The sequence below is a fragment of the Manis javanica genome, chromosome 13 (genome assembly GCF_040802235.1).
Source record: "Manis javanica isolate MJ-LG chromosome 13, MJ_LKY, whole genome shotgun sequence".
Lineage (NCBI taxonomy): Eukaryota > Metazoa > Chordata > Mammalia > Pholidota > Manidae > Manis > Manis javanica.
The window spans coordinates 25974413-25992644 of NC_133168.1; the positions used below are offsets into that span (position 1 = coordinate 25974413).

General features: G+C 33.9%; 1 protein-coding gene across 9 annotated transcripts in view; it reads right to left on the reverse strand.

Annotated features, from left to right (window-relative positions):
* The window catches only part of BCKDHB (branched chain keto acid dehydrogenase E1 subunit beta), a 355238-nt gene that overhangs the window by 56961 nt on the left and 280045 nt on the right, over positions 1-18232 (reverse strand). For 8 of the 9 annotated variants that reach the window (XR_012124142.1, XR_012124140.1, XR_012124139.1 and 5 more), the window contains one exon: positions 14202-14288. Coding sequence is in view for 4 of the 9 variants with exons in the window: in XM_073219362.1 (XP_073075463.1) it covers positions 14202-14288 (87 nt within the window). In the remaining 5 variants the exon portion in view is untranslated. Of the gene's footprint in view, positions 1-13284; positions 13340-14201; positions 14289-18232 lie in introns of all 9 variants that reach the window. The other variant, XM_073219361.1, reaches the window with a different exon arrangement.

Here is an 18232-nt window from a genome sequence, read left to right on the forward strand (position 1 = left end):
CACACACACACACACTTTATCCTGATAGAGGATTCATGCTAAAAATGCTTTATAATTGGTATTAAGTAAATTCACAATTTTTTAAAATATCAGCTTTGATCAATCATGTGAAAAAGAAAATATTGCCGTATATCCATCCTCACTCCTTTATCTTCATCCAGTATTAAAGGGCACTATTAATTATTGTCTACTAGAATGGAGAAGGCTTTCATTAAGTATAAACAACCTAGAATTATGCTTAATCTGTCCACAGTGAGAGCAGGATCATAGTTTTGCTGCAATGATCTGCAAGTCTGCATATGCTAGCTTGGAGAAAACTGTCAGGAAAGGCAAAGGAAAAGGAGAAAAGGGAGGCAAGGTGGCAAGAATGGAAGAAAAAGATTCAGTTGTTCTCTGAAGGGCTAACAAGGATTCCAAGCGGCATGCTCACTGCTTGGATGATTTAGCTTCACCTAGGCTACTGCGGCCCCCACGACCCAGAGTAAACACAGGTTAGTCAGCGCCCTCCTTTTGAACAGTACATGCGTCTTATTAAAATGGATGCTGTTTAACTTATTAGGTAAGTTGAAAGCTGTATACATAATAAAACTTTCCATTACATTAAATAACTATTCCATCAATATTTCTATAATACTTCATTATTTTAATGTACCTGAACTATGTTTTTGGAACTGCCGCATGTATGCTGCCGCATATAGGATTATATTATGTTGGAATATTATTCACAAAATACATTGAATTTGGTCTGCTATGCACTCTTAAGTAGAAAGCTATGCCCAGAAAAGCTCATGGTTGAAAAATAAAGCATAAATTTATTGTCAGAGTACAGAGGCAGGAGGTTCTTCAGTAATGAGCAATACATGGAAGACTAAGTTTCAATTTCTTTAACTCCTAATATGGAGCTAAGCACTGATATTTTTAAAAGAACAGTGAAATAGAGGAGAAAAATGGTGCTAGGACATTTAAAAATATAAGCCATCTCAGGGAAAAGATTCTGTCTGACTACCCAGAAAACACTCAACAATACAGGTGTGGCGAGTATATTACACTATTGTATTCTAAGCTGGGAATTAAAAATCAGTCCAAGAAAGAAATGCAGAAATGAAGTTATTAAGAGGACAAACTAATCCTATCAAGAGACAGGAAATGATCATGATTTGCTTTAAATAATGGCACAACTACAATTGAGGATGATATAAATGTGGGTTTTGAAATTTTAGTCATCTCAAGGCACTTCTTAAAACATATACTTAGACTCTCTTAAGAGAACAGCCATGAATTACACCTTTGGCCTAATAATTCCAATAAAGGCGAATAGATTTTTTGGTGCCATCTGCAATATAAAACTATCTTAAATAGTATATATCATTACATGATCCTCTGAAAGATTAAAACAGTAAAGTATGTCTCTTCAAATGGATAAACAAATTAAAAATAAAGTTCCTTCTTTAAGATAACTTGGAAGAAAATAATCAAATATTCAATACTTACCTAATCAAATGCAAATTTTCAGAATTTTGCAAATTAAAATATCTTTACCACTTTCATTAATATTGATAGACTGGAAAAATCAAAGCAATTCTAAACTAGATGATTTCTGCTTATAGTTTTATAGTTTTCACTTCTAACTGCTTGTATTTGTGCTAAACTTGTCCCAATTTTCACAAATGTTTGGATTCAAAGTGAGCAGAAAATTCATTAGCAGTAGTTAATCTCCATTTCAATGTCTATTTTAAACTCAACCATGTCTTGTGAGCTGTGAACTCATTCATGTAAAGAGATGGCCCTTGTAACATAACTATTGTGAAACATAAACTATTGTGAATTGTGAGTTTAATTACAGTAAATTACCAAAATAAAATGAGCTTTCAACAGCAGTAACTTAACTGCCCACCAAGATGCATGAAAAACTAGCTGAGAAATTTAGTTCTGGTTCTAGGACGCCAGCCCAATCCCTTACTGCTTGTGAATACAACACTGACTGTCTAAAATTTCTTGACAAATTTAACAGGCTTCTCCACATTTGCCTCGTATGTTGCACAACATGGCCAAGGGGACTGGCCAGTTGATGGGTACATGGTCTGTTGTCCCTCATTTACAAAATTTAAAATAACTTTTTCTCGTAGTTTGAAAACCTTCAAGACAAGGTTGTACATTTAAAAAAATACTCTAAAATGTGAGAAACTATTTCACTCCAAATAAGGAAATGAAATATTTAAAATCAATTATTATTTTCCTTGAGGATACAACCAGACACTCCAGAATTGCTCTGAAAGGAAACTACAATGCTTTAGGTGCTAAAATATAATTTTATGGTACCAAATCATAGAAATCACTGCAATTTTTAAATGGAAGTCTGCTTTCATTCAGAGAATCTACTCTAATTAAATAGTCTATTCATTCTATGAACCTTTCATTAGTAACTATATTAATGTAGATCTCTTCTTTAGCTCCACAAGAGAATTATGAGGAGGAAGAAAACATCACCAGATAGTTCAACAGAGTAACACTTCATCGAAAGGACAAAGTAGAGATGTGAAGAAGCATGTAACATCAGTGATCATTTTGGAAGTTAACTGAACACGACACACAAAAATCTTGTGTGTGGGTGAAGATCAACAAATTGGAGTCATGGTACATAAAGGGCAACAGTTCAATCTAGCAGTCTCCATGGCTGGGAAATTTCTATATGTAACATAATCCAGCAAGAATATAATTTTCCTTTAAAAAATTGCTAACAGCAGCAACAACTGAGGGCAAACAATTCATTTAAATTATTTATTAAGTCCCTGCTTAGTGCCAGGCGTGGTTCTAGGTACCAGATTTGCACGGCGAACACCCCAGACCTATGGCCCTCAGAAGTTCATGAACCTTGCCTTCTAATAGCAGAAGAATGTCACTAAACAAATACATAAGATACCTGCAGACCTGCAAGGGAAACAAGGACAAAGAGACAGTCATCTGATGGGGAGACATTCTGGGATGGAGGAGCTCCTGGAGGCAGGCATCAGAGACAGCCTTTCTGAGTGGCGCTATTTCAAAACACGTTATTGGAGAATCTAGATACTCCTTTAAATGATTTCTACCTTGCAATTAAGAACTACATTTTTTATAACATAGTTATTCAGTTGAGTACATTTCCTTTCAAGCATTCCAGCAGTTAATTTTTCCCATCCAACTGGTAGGTCAGTCAGTGGGATGGGCAGGAGTGGCCTTGGGACATCACCAAAAAGACACAACAAAATGCCATCCAGAGGTTCCAAGGAGGAGGAAAAAGAGGGAGGTTTGGTATGAATGCACCTTTGAATTCAAAGGGGACTGCTTCTGAGACGGAACATATTAAGGACCGTGTTAGAGAGACTGGGGCACTTTCTTATTACCCAGAGAGGTGGAATGTGAATGATATTTTTTGTGACTGGATTATACCTGAAGGACTTCAAAATGAATGATGGCAGTCAATCATAAAGCTAATACCAAGAGAAGGGAAGGAAAGCAAGCAGGGACTCCAGTGTTAGTATCATTACATGCTAGTCTCAGTACCACTAACTAACACAGGAGAATTAAATAATCTGAATATTCCAAATAATGCTGCTTTCACTTTTATGAGAGCAATGGAATATATCATGCATGTGGGGAACAGAACTAACTTGTAGAATAACTGAATCTATGCAGAGGGATTTCATCTGGTATTAAAACTATTCCATATCACAAATCTAAGTAACCACTTTCACAGCACTTCCCATAACTAAAATGTACACGTTTAAGGAACCATGTCAAAATAAAGTAATATGAAATTTTAAAAATCAACTTTATGAGTAAAATGGGCATTCTTACTTTAAACAAGTTGGGAAGAACTGGAAGGGCTTACCATGCCATATGGGAGAGATATCTAACTTTAACAAAGCTTTTAATTATTGTAAAAGATATCTGTATGGAGAAAATGAAGTAATTATTAGGAAGAAGTATAAATCAGTGAAAGTCTTATTTTGCAGGTTTTTTCTCTTATACCTAGATATATGTATGTGCTTATCTTTTTACAAAACCAGGCAACTAAAACACTGTAGCTTACAAAAGTGAGCTTTTCGTTTAATAATATTAAGTATCTACACAACTGTTACAATGTTGTCAACTATTCTTTTCATGATTTTAATTAATTTATACCATTTATAATATGGATATATAATAACTAATTTAACTATATTCCTGTTGTCATTGTTTCCAATATTTTCCTGTCAAATGAATGGCACTGAGAAAAATGCCTTATATATTTCTGTGTGGAACTCCAAAGTCAGGATTCCTAGAATTCCTGAGTCAGAGGGTATATACACACTTTGAAGGGTCTTGATACACATTTGCAAAGTGACTTCTTTGGGAGATGGATCAATTTGTACATTCATCCTGTACTACCTCAACACTAAACGTAATTAATTCATTTTTAAGCAGTGCCACTGTTATGGGTAACAAATGATAGTTATCTTATTTTTGAAATTTGCTTTTTTAGCCATAATAAGTGGCTAAATATTTTCACATTTATTGCCTATTAATAGTTCTAAAAATAATTTGTCTGACTTTTAAATAAAGGCACTATTAACTTCCTTATGATAGTAATATTTAATATAGTATACATATTCATCTTTCGTGATGTGTTTCAAGACTTACCCAGTTGTCATTCCCTTTTAATGATGCTTGTTTTTGTTACATAAATATTTTCCATTTTCATTTTAAATTTATTATCTATGACAATATGATTATCCTGCTGCTTTTTAAATTTTGCTCAAAAATGTCTTACTCATCTCAATATCACTTTTTCTCTATTTTTCAAAACATTTTATAGTTTTCTTTTCTTTCTTTTTAAGTTCACTTAAAGTTTATTAGGGAAATGGCAGAAGATGACTGGTTAGCCAGAGACGGGTAAGATTCCTCAAGGGAGGAACAACCTAAGACAGGCACAGTCGCAGGGGGGCCATCAGGTGAGAATTTGGGGATCAACAGAGGTGAGGCTCAGAACCTCACCCCCCCTGCTTTGAGAGAAATCTTCTGCATCCGTGGATGTCTTGCTGCCCTTGTCTAGCCTGGATTAATACTTAGTCCATAGGCACACACCTGATCATCTGATCATCTACATTTGCCCTCTTACAGCACTAAACTACGTTTTCTACCTTTATCTTGCATCTATCTACCACTTCAGCATTTTATTAAAAATAAAAATAATAATAATAATAGAGGGAGAAATGTGGGATCCACATATAAATCAAGTACAAAAATCAAACGAATATTCATATTTGACCTGATTGTTTATAGGTCATAATGCGTGATCAAAACCGAAAGTTTCTGTGATGAATGCCCTTGTACTGTTCACCATGTAAGAATTTATTCACTATGTAAGAATTCATTCACCATGTAAGAACTTGTTCGTTATGCTTCAGAAGATTGGAGACTGATGAGAATTAGGCTTGAGATGGATTAATGATTGTACATTGAGCATTGACCCCCCTATACTGAATTTTATAGTTGTTAACAACCATTTGATCAATAAATATGAGAGATGCCCTCTCAAAAAAAAAAAAAAAAAGAAGGTTACTATAGCAAAAATGTCACAGTTATGGTGTTGACATGAAAAACAGTACTGATGTCAGTATATGCCCATTTTTATTACATATGCAGAATATTTGTTTGCCAGATAGTCAGATAAACAATCTAGTCTCTAAGACAAAATAATACCCCAAAGGGTGCCATTTGCAGCAATAAATAAGAACAAAAATGAAAAAGTTCTATAAGAAAAATATAGATTTTACATTTGAAGGGGTTTGACAAGGGTTAAAGGACTTTACTACTTTTGTCTGAGAATAAACTGTCATGAAATTTAAAAAAAAAAAAATTAAAGAATTAAATCACTACAATGTATTTACATGGAAAAAAAAAAAAGTTTATTAGGGAAATGGAAAGCCAAGGGCAGATCTGAGAGAGCAGGACGCAAGAGGATGGGGATGTGGAGGGGGGATGAAGGCGAGGAACAGTCAAGGAGGCTGCCGGGAGAGGGGGGGGGGGGTATTGAAACTGAGAAAACAGCATTCCATGCTGAGTGAATATCATCAAGAGATATAGTATACATATTAATCTTTTGTTCTAACTACTTTACTCTTCTTCTTTCCTTAAAAGTCAGATGTCTTGAAATCATGTTTCCTTGTTTCAGGTCTTCACATCTCATTCACTCACCAGCCCAGATGTACTGTGGTTCTCATCCTGGCCACAACTATGCTTTCACCAAAGTCGCCTATGTCTTCCAGTTGCTCCATTGCAGGTGCTACCACGGCTGACAAACTCTGGAAGCACTTGGTAAAGCCGGCCCTACAGTCTGTGGGGAGGCTCTCCCTTCTGGTCTTCTACAGCTCCCTCCTGCTTGCTTCTTTCTCTCTGGCCACTGCATCTCACCATCCTTTACAGCTCTTCTTCCTCTCTTTCTTTTAAATGATGGTATATCTGAGGGCTTCTTCTTTAGAACAAGCCTTTCTCAAGAGTCCTTTCCTGTGTGATCACACTCATGCCCATGACCTTGGCCATCACTATAAAACTGATGAATCTAATCTTTTCCTACACCTTAGATCCTCTCCTGAGCTGCAGACACACATTTTCATCCCTGTCTCAAATACTACAAGTCCAAAATGAAATCATCTTACAAAAGATGTGCTTAAACCTGTTTTCCAGTGGTATTCCCAGCTCAATGCAGCTGCACTGCCTTTACAAAATCACCCAATTTAGAAACCAAGCAAAGCCTTACTCTTGATTTCTAATGTCTGTCATCCACTTTAGTCCCTACCCAACTCCTATCCAATCAGCCACCAACTTTTCTTTCAGATCCTCCCTCTTACAGTCTCTCAAAAATTCACCTTTCACTCCAGCCACATTCCCATCTCCTTGGTTTAGAAGACCCTCAAATCTCTAACCTAAGTTATGGAAATAGTTTCTTCATTAATCTTTGTGACATCCTGCTTCACCCCTTCCAATGCATCTTCAACGTAAGTGCCAAAGAGTTTTTTTCTAAATTGTAAATCCTTCTATTTTCTCTTGCTTAAAATCCTTTTAACTATACCTTTTTATCTTAAGTAATAATAATTGTGACTATTGTTTTCCTACTACAGTTTCTGACTGAAAATAGCTTGACTTAAAATTTTCAACTTTATGATGGTGCAAAACCATTCAGTAGAAACTGTACTTCAAATTCAGACTTTTTTCCCACACTAGCCCTATGCAGTACTTCACCCTCTTGATAGGGGGTAAGACACTTGCTCAGGATGCCGGCAGGGCGGCAAGCCATAGCTCCTTGTCAGCAACGCAATCACAAGGGTAAACAACTGATACAACCATTCTGTAGCCATACAACCATTCCATTTCTCATTTTCAGTACAGTAGTCAATAAATTACATGAGATATTCAACACCGCATTACAAAATAAGTTTCATGTTTTATTGTGTTTTTATCTTATTTTGCCCAACTGTAGGCTGATCTAAGTGCTCTGAGCACATTTAAGGTAGGCTAAGCTAAACTGTGTTCAACAGGTTAGCTGTATTAAATACATTATTGATTTGCAATATTTTCAATTTATGATGGGTTTATCAGAACATAACTCCATTATAAATCAAGGATGATCTATACTTCTTATTTGCCAAGAACTCTATAACGCTTATTTTAAATACAATATGGGAGAACTGGAATTTGTAGCTACATGAGCTGGCTGCACACTGTCATATCCATTTCTTTCACACTAAAATCCCTTGGTATTACATGTAAGATTCTTTAGGGTCTCATTCCAACTTCCTTATTGGTCCTTACCTAGTGCTACAGCCTCACATGCTCCTCTTCAACCACACTAAAACCAATTTAATCCCTAGAATAACAAATATTTTCCTGCCTCCTCATTCACATCATTCCTTTTGCCTGAAATCCCCACTCACCTTCACTCTCAGGGTCTTACTCATCCTCCAAGAGTTAACTTAGCTTACATGTGGGATAGGTGATGGACAAATTTATAATCCCATAGTCCTCTGAATTTTCTCTATCTTAGTATAGTAAATTTCAGTACACCATAGTATAATTATCTGTTTAGTCTAATTTCTTCTACTGAACTCCTAAGTGTCTAAAACAAGGATTCCTTTCTTGAATGAAAAGCCCAAACTAAGGCTGGGCCCAGAGTACTCAAAGGGTGGTCGCAAAAATTATCATGCAGAAAATGGCCAGTAGGCAGTATAACACAGTGAAGACAAGTAGTGACTCCATAGCATCTTACTACACTGATGGACAGTGACTGTAAGGGGGTATGTGATGGGGACTTGATAATGGGGGGAGTCTAGTAACCATAATGTTGCTCATGTAATTGTACATTAACAATGGCAAAATAAAAAAAAAAAGAAAGAAAATGGCCAGTAGGCTAGTGTGATCAACATACTGTAATGATAAAAGAATGTGAGAAATGACACTGGAAACATTGATTTTGGCAGGATCTTGAAGTATCTAGATATTTCTATAGCGAAAGAAGATCTATTGGAAGTTTTCAAACAGAGGATGGAAGAAATTTGATGCATTTTTTAAGAAAATAGTAGAGAATAATGTGGTAAGACGTGACAGGCTGAGGGGCAGAGATAGATAAGAAGACAATTTAAAAAGCCCAGAAAGTGTCGAGGAGAAACAGAGTTCATTCTGAGATAAGCTGATTACCAGGAACTGGCAGACATCCATGTCCTGATGTCCACCTTTTCTGTTTTATGTTAGGATCCTTCCACATGAACCATTTTATTGTACAAATTTCTTATCACTACAAAAGTCAGCATGAAGCTGAAATTTTGAGCCTAATGCTGAGCAGGCAGAGCAAATCTTGATTTCAAATTCGAAAGGCTGAAGGATAACTATGCAAATGATTGAGACTGCCCAAGAAAGAATGAAGATTAGAAGAGGGGTGATGGTAGAAGTTTGGCCACATTTATACTAAAGAGCAAAGGAAAAAGACATGGAAGGAGACGAGGTATGGTCCGGGAAAAGCGGAGGACGTAACACAGATTTAACTACAGTGATGCTGCAGCCGAATCCACGGTGCATCCTTGGAAAGATTTAGTCTTTGGTTCGTATCTACAGCCACAGAAACTGTTTACTGAACATGAACACTCAGCAGGCTTCAGAGCAAAATTTTATTTAAATAGTGGTATCCTATATCTGAACACTCTGTATTAAACAGGCTTTCTGATGCTCTGCTTCACTTAAATAGATTTTAGTATGTAAGTTCACTTTTCCTCATTGTTATTTTGCATCACTGGTGCAAAAAGAAAATTAAGACTACAAAATGCAGTAAACTATTTGTCCTATCACTCCTGTGATAGTTTTCTCTGGTGACTATTATTTATCAACATAGTAATTATAATTAAACATATTTTCCATGATGCCTAAAATTGAAAAACATTTAGGACCTTTTTCCCTCTTTTTCATATTTTAAACAGAGTGCTTATAAATTTGGTAGTGATAAGTTTGTAAGAAAAAAGTCCTTCTGTATAATCCTAATATGAGACACTGAGAGAAGCAAAATTCCTTTACTTGAAAATTATGAAGGTTTCCTTGTGCATAATGATTCATGTAAACCCTATAAAAATCTTCTCAAATCATAGAAAATGATTATCTTAACAAATATATGTCAGTATGCACGATTTCTGAGTTCTTATTCTAGGAAAAGAGACTGCACAGAAAGGATGAACAATGGTATGGAAACTTACCATCCTCTCCAATTGGACATTTTATTGCAGACTTATTGCTTCCATGTGTTAAAAAAAAAATTCAAATCTTTAAGCCAACCCCAAGCCCCTAAAATTTTTGGCACTCTTATTAATCACTGAAACCAAAAAAAAAATAAACTTTTTTTTAAAATCACAAGCCTATCAGAGTCAAAATTTATTTTATCATTATGGAAATATGTTAGAAATTAATAATAAAGTTTGGTTTCTACAAAGCTCAAAGAGATTACGCTATTTAAAGCTGCTAAAACACCATAAATTATCTGGTCTTAATATTTAAATAAATAATGCCTATTTTGAATATTGCATTCTAGAGCATATAAGAAATTAATTTGGGGGAATATGAAAATGGATGAAGTTAACACTTTTTTTTTTCACAGTAAATTTTTTTAAGTGGTGGTTACAAAAAGCTGAGGAGTACAAATGTCATATAAAATTAATTCACATTATTTCCTGAAACAACAAAATCTTTGTTCAAACTACAAAGAGAGGTCAATGAACTACCTAAAGCTCTGCTGTCTCTGCACTCTTCCACAAAGCAGGGTGCACAAAGGAATGCTAACTCCCTGAGACCAGACACCCCCAGGTTCAGGATGTGTCAAATGGGAGAAGGGAAAAGTTCCCTCACCCCAAAGTGAGAACAGACGGGAATGCAAAATTAGACGCGAAGAGACGTGAGGCTCTGCTGGTCAAGCAGGGGATCCCTTGGCAGAGAGGAGCCAAACAAACCAGACCTCAGCTTGTTCCACCTCCCAGTTAACTTCCAAATTAACCCCATGGGAATGCAAGGCGGTGCTTAGGTTCAATGCATTGATCTCAACTTTTGTAAGCATTTATGTAAATTTTATCAGGAAACTATTCATAACTATATGTTTAAAAATTTTATGTTTACAATATAAAATAGTCTCCTAATCACTTCTGTGAGCTGAATATATATCAAACACTGTTAACAATGAAATTTTTAAATAATAAATTAAGTGGCTTTATGAAAAAGAGGCAACAGGCAGAACAAGATGTCAACACTGAAATTCTTGTATGATGGAAGAGTTATGTGCCATAAATTAAAGTTATATAAATAAAATGTGAATATGTTTTATATTCATTACTTTCATATTTTATCTGCATAACTAAAAATAATCTTAATAGTAATGCCAGCAATACTTACTATATCTAGTAAAAAAAATGTTCATATTTGATACCCAGTTTTATACAGAATGATACAATTTTTCTATCTAAAAATATCAACTATAACAAAGAATACTCTTAAAGTGCTGTGTAATCTCTTCGATATTTTTTTATATTTAATATGGGTATTAATTTAAAATTATTACAAGGAAAACAAAAAATGGGTGCTCTCAGATTTGAAAGTATTCAAAACAGTTTTATTTTTAATAATCATTCTCTTAAAATATTATAACATTAAGAACAATCTGGTAAGAGCAAACCATGAGCATTTAAAGAGCCATCAGACGTGTCCCTAAGAACATTGCTCATGGGGCAGATCTGTGTGTGCACTCTCTTTCACAGAAAATTACATTTGTGATACAATAAGAATGACTCAGTATTTTAATCAGTACTGCTCAAAATTATAGATCATTTTCATCCATGATTTCAAATTTATTTTCCAAGGTAACAATAAAAGCTGTATACCTTTTTCCTGCAGTTAAAGAAAATTGACTTTCAATATCTTAACCCTGTTTTATTTTTTTTAACTTTATAAAATATACACAACAAAAAGAAATACAGAAATATGAATCACTCCAAATGGTGAAAGCAACTGCACTTCATACTTAAAGTGATTTCAGTTCAAACAATCCAAAAAGCAGTGGTAATATGACGCAGGTTTCACTTGTAATAAGGAATGAGGCCTTCCATAAAGATGCTCCATAGAGTATATTGCATTTAGTTGTATAAATACATAAAGCAATTACTGAAAAGTAGATTTTATTATTCAGGTTACTCTAAATTATATGTAAACACTATTACCAAAAAGAAAAACAATATTTCAAGGCTTCTAGCCTTTTTTCCCCCTTCCTTATCGACACATTAAAGTCACAGCAGACAAACATTTGGGGATCAGGGTCAATTATATTTCCTTAAAATTCACTTTCCACACTTTCTATCTGTGCAAATGAAATATCTGAATTAAGCAAAAACAACTGTAAACATTTTCAAGTTCACCCTCATATGAATAAACCCAAAATCTAATTCTCCAAAATATCAAGTGCAGATCCCTATACAAATTTTACATTATTATCTAAATTCATTTTGTGGTTAGCTGGTCAAATGATTTTAACATGGAAAACAGTGAACATTTAATAATGAATCCAAAATGTCTATCTTCCTTTTGGTGGTAGGGACAATTCTGAATGCATATGCACACACACATTTATTCAAGACTCCTGTCCTAGCCCCAGATTGTCCACTGTCTTTTTCAAACCAGGTTAGTCGCAAGACTGTGGAAGATACACATACTCATCTGTAAAAGGAATACAGTTGGTTTAGGTTAGGGTTTCTCAGACTACAGGCTGCAGACACCTGAGCATCTACAGGCATATTCTTGGGAATCTTGTGAGAGTTATAACGTGTCTGGTGTCTTATTTTGGTGTCTTCATTTATAACATAAATATAATTATATTCTGTATAATCTCATTCACAACTTTTACCTCCACTTATTACCACTTAATTTTAGGATCTGATTTTGATACAGTGTTTATTATCGTGTTGGTGTTAGCTTTCTATGGTGACAGAGTTTAACTTGTAATATACCATGTTCCTCAAACTGGAATTCACAAGTGTAACCTCAGAGACACTTTTCTGTTGAAACAAATCCACATAGTATTCAAGATTAATAGATGCTACATTAGATAATCTAATTATTTACCAGTCTGAAAAATATATTACATTCTACTGTAGTTTACCAATAATTTATGGATACCAGATTTAAAAAGCACACTTGGAGAAAGTGGATTCATAAGAGGAGTTACAATTTCTAATTCTATGTTCTACTTGTTTTAAATGCAAATGAAATTTCTGAGATAACAATAGGATGGCATTCAGTGGGCAAAATGAAACGAGGCTGTCAGATAAAGGTTCCCCTGGAAACAGTTACTGTCATTTCAGATGGTTTAGTAAACTGTATATTAATAAGAATAAGAAAATCCCAATTTTGCTCTGACTTAAAAAAGCACCTTGGTATTAGAGTGATTCATTTTTGAAACCCCCATTTTTTCTCCATTACAAAGTTATTAGATTATGCTACTCAATGAATAAAATGCACAATGCCAGGTACTCATGTTATATAACGATAAGGATGTTTCAAATTTTAATTTTTATAATAAATAGGAAAACAACAAATCTAAAAACTCAACTATTTGCTATTCCTGTTAGTGACAATATGTACATATGTAAAAACAAGAGTATAATTTTATTTTTTACCATATTATGGTTATTTGATCTAGCTTTAAAAGCAATTATGCTTAAATATGCCATCTAATTTTAATATACTTACAATGTTGTTAATTGGCATTTAAGGTATTTTACAGGTAGAAATCATGATTTACTGTCTAAAAGATTAAAAATAAAAATGGACCGTTACTCATATATCACAATTTTATATCGTTTCTAAACCACATACTCTTAAAGGCATTCTCAACTTATATGTATTTCAACAATAGGATAATCTTGATACCAGGAAAGCAAAGTAAAATGTTTGCAAACTGCAAAGATATTATGAATTTAAAATACATATACATTTAAAACAGTTATTTTTTTATTTAAAAAATTAGGAAAAATGATAATCATTTAAATCATCTTATTCATAACTGTGGTATAAATATGAATAAAAGTTTTAAGTAAAAATCCTCCAAAAGTATATAGGATTTTTTTCCATGCAACATCCTAACTGACCACTTTTTAAAAAGAAATGTTTCTAAATCATTTCTAAAGTGTTGACAATAGGATAACATAATATGATTATTAAAGTAATGAATTATTGATTTTGAAATTATTGAATTTAAATTACTGACTTTTGACAGATTCATTTTTTCTACATGAAAGGCTGTTAAAATCTAAAATCAATTCTTTAATCAACACATTTCATAATAATTTTATCAAAAGAGAAACATCATTCAAATTTAAAAGAGTTCTCATTTCCTGTTATCCTTGCCAATATAACTAACATTAATTTGTTAAACTCATTTTCAAACTTTCTTCTTCCTACAAAGGAATTTTCTGCTTTCATTATTAAAGACCTCTTTGCTAGATTTAATGAGACAATTAACTAAAGGACAATGATGTGGAATCAAATGGAAAAAGTGCATTCCTAAAAGTGCATACTTTTATATATTGTGATAAATAATTTTTTTTCTTGGAATAGACACATGCAATTGCGCAAATGTTAAAATCAGTTTCAGAAAGTTACTGTACCTGAACTGTTGAGCTGATCTCCGATGCAAAGCCACCAGTCAAGGGAGCCTCGTGACTGATGAGCAGTCGTCCTGTTTTGATCACAGACTGAAAAAAAAAGGAAAACCTGATGTTGAAGAGAATACATATTTTCAAATATACTGTGGTAGTTTTGATGAAGTAATAAAAACAGATTATTTAAATCCAGTACAATTTTATGCCAAGTTTAAAACTCCATTTCAACTGGACAGTAATTTGATTTTTGTACTGTTAAATTTTTCAATATAGTTTATAATCCTAAAACAAAAGGAAAATGATATTCCTAATTCTATGTATGCCATTAAAAATGACTTCCATTATAAAATATTTTTGTTATAAACTGAATTACTATATTTCACATTTTCGTATCTCAGTATCTTTTTTTCTGCATATTCCTTTAAGAATGAAAGTGCTTTTTGCTCATTTTGGGGTATATTTACATATAAATAGTCTTAGAAAATATTGTTTTATGGAGAAAGAAAACACAAAAATAACATGTAAAAGCTGTGGCAGAAAAGCTCAAGATACAAGATATTCAAAGAAACCTAGCAGGAAGAAATCATTGCAAAAGTAAAGAGTTACAACCTTCTTCATTCATTTCATTAAAACCTGGTCAGTGACCTCAATTCCATATTAACGTAGAATATGTCATAAACAACAAAGATGTATTCTCAATACTGGGTCAGTGAGGCTGTTCACACTGTGCATGACATACTCTGTACAACAATAAATCAACAAGTATAGCTATGACATCACAGCAGGATGCCAGCTGTACTGGAAGGTAAAAAGTATTAAAATCAACAGCAAGTTATTGCTTAAAACATGTTAAATAATTACCATATTACCAAAGAGAAGTATAATTTCTCTTCTACATTCTAATAATTTGATATCATCTTCCTTAAATTCTACATTATCATTTCATGAATATGAAATAATATCTTCCAAGCAGAAATATGCATATATAAGGTTTCCTTCATTCTAGAATATTAGAGTTTAGAATTTTAAAATTATGCAGCAGCTTCAGCCAGCAGATGTTAATCTCCAAGATAAGGCCAGTAGCCATGACAAAAATAAATTACTGTACCTCCTGAGTAAATAGTGACTTAAAAACATACAATTTTTTATGAACACCTTAATGAATACCATCCCCACCCCAGCAAAATGGTAATCTTGGAGTATTGGTTATTTGGATTTTATGACTGTGATTAATTATGCCATTTATGAAAGTCACAAATTAAGTTTTAATGCACCTGATTATAAATATAAAGAGACAAAAGTATTCCAATCATGAAAAAAACAATGTATTTTCACAGTATTCTTTAAAAAGATGTCCTGACTTAAAGGATCACTAATTTAAAAAAAAGATTTGATAACCAGATCTTTCTCATAGCTCTGAATCCCAGAATTTTGCCTATGTATAAGTATCTAAGGAGGACATAGCCAAAATTCATCCCAGCTAGATGGTACATCTTAAGTGTCTAGCAGGTAGAAATAAGAAAGGCCTATAAAAATGCTGATATTACCTTAAAACCCCACAGAACAGAATTGGTATTTTTTTTTTATCTGGGCTCAGGCTTATCCAAGATCAAATGACAACCTTTAGAATTATTCCAGAAGGTGAATAAGCAGCCAGCGCAGACGGCCTAATCTTCCTATAGCCTACAGAATATAGTGGCAAAACTAAGCACAGGTGTAGCCAGAACAAAAGCTTCCAGTCCCTGGAGTTCATGCAACATGATATGTAAGCAGATGAAATATAGAGACTTGAGTACCTTCAGCAAGAGAAATGTTAAATAAACCAAGAAGAATCAATACAGGCAAGTATTATGCCACCATGAAGAAGACATGGGCCATGAAAGATGTTGTGATAAATTAACTGGTAAAATAAACAAATTGCAGAACAATATAACCTCATTTTTATGAGAAACCTCAGCCACATCAGTGGAGATACCAATCAGCATGGCTAAGCTACATATACTGAGCCAGTATGTGCAGATAGATAAATTCATTCAAACCACCAAAACATGTTTCTCCTAAGGAGTGACAGTGAAAGAATTGTGGGGAAAGGACTTCCGTTTTTTACTTGATGCAAAATGTATTCTTTTATTACTGAAAACATTCTCAATTAAGTCTAAAATAAATAAAAACAAAGTCCTTGAGATAATGCTGAAAGTAACAAAAATATGTTATGTTGCCATCACAATCTCCTTTAAAAAATATAGGAATGTTTTTTATGGTATCTTAGGGCTAATTTCAGATACAAAGGAATTCTGAGGCCCCAAATTCCAGCAGCAAATAGGTACACTGGGAACAAAGGGAGTCAGCTTTCCTGTCCCAGTCCCTGTATGATCTGCTGCACGTCAGGGTCACAGCCAGCCCATCTCTTAACTCTCAAACTGTCGGATCCTAGACAAAATGGGAAATAACCTACTAGTGTGAGGAAGGTGACATTCTTCAACACCTCTGTGTGTGTGTTATGTAAACATGTGTTCTTGGATCTGGAGTTTATGCTGACAGTTACAGAAAAAAATTTCAGAAATTTCTAAAACTAGAAGAGCTAGAGGGTAATGAAAAGTAGTAACACTGAGTTTATGGAAATTTTCACCATACATAAACGAGTGAGAGAGAGTGTGACAAGAAGAGAGGAGTCAGAAATAATGATCATAATCACGAATAACTGATGGTCACATGAGCTGCTGTGTGCTAGGCTTTGAACTAAGCATTTTATAGTGATCACTTCATTGCGTTTGAAAAGCACCTAAATTTCATTTTTGTTTCTTAAAAACAACTCAAATTATCTGAGAAGTATTACAATACATAAAATCAAATTACACCAAAGTTCTGAAAAATGCCCAAATTTAGAAAAGGATATTTTCAAGGCCACAAACTCAAAGAATTAGTATATATCATTACAGATTGAGTCTACAAATATAGACCAATGGTTTGATAAGCTATAATATAAATTCAACTTGGTATGTGCTTTTTATCATTCACCATTTTACAAATTTCTGAAGATGGCTTCTTTCCTATTTTGGAAGTTAACATTTTGTTAACATTATAATAATATCATTAACAAATCTACAAAATTGAAGAGTGTCACTCTTTCTATTCTTTGTGATTCAATTCGATATTCTGATTAAATACTAATTTTTGTCAATTTTAACAGGCATTTTATTTTCATCCATTTAGGCACAAAATATAAAACTGCCGGGAAATGTTTCTAGCCAAATTTAGCACTTTGACTTACTTAAGTAAAAACTAATATAGTGCCTTTTGGTGGAGATAGCCAATAACCTTTTTAAAATAAGTAACTATATATATATAAACACTAATAATACTTTAGAATTCTTTTTTAAGAAGAATATGATTTTTACAGTTTCAAGTTTTCTTCGAAGAAAAGTGTATTCTGCCACTTGAAAAAATTTTAAAGGATCTTAACAACTTTTCAGTATGAAAGGTTAATTTATCAAAGCCAGGAAAGATCATGTAAGGCTGCATTTTCCAGATCTACTTCTTCAACTTTGTGCCACTAAGACCTGCCTCAGGATTCTGGCTGTAGGCAGGTGCAGCACCAGGACATTAGAGGCAACAAATGGCCCCAGAGAAAGCCAAGCCAAAGGAAGACTGGGACTGTAACTGCTCTCTGTGTCCCGTACCACAAAACAAAAGGGCTTTGTTCCCTACAACAGTTGGAGATTTGTCAAGAAAACTTAAAACACAATTCCGCAAAGCTAAAAATGAAGCAGCCTGTGGCTGCTTAGTTCATTAGCACTGGTCTGCCCTGAATTTCTCCCCTGGATTCTCAATTTTCTCACTATTTCAGGTAGTCATTCCCTCCCCCAGAGAATCAGCAGCATCAAGAGAAGTCTTCAAAATCTTAACACTGAAAACGTGACAACACTGCCAACAACAGAGAGACCGTGAACACACTGTTCTAATGAAACCCTGAAGACACTTGTTCCTGCTTCTGCCACCCTACAATTTTTTCCTTTGTCCATCTTCTACCCAGATGT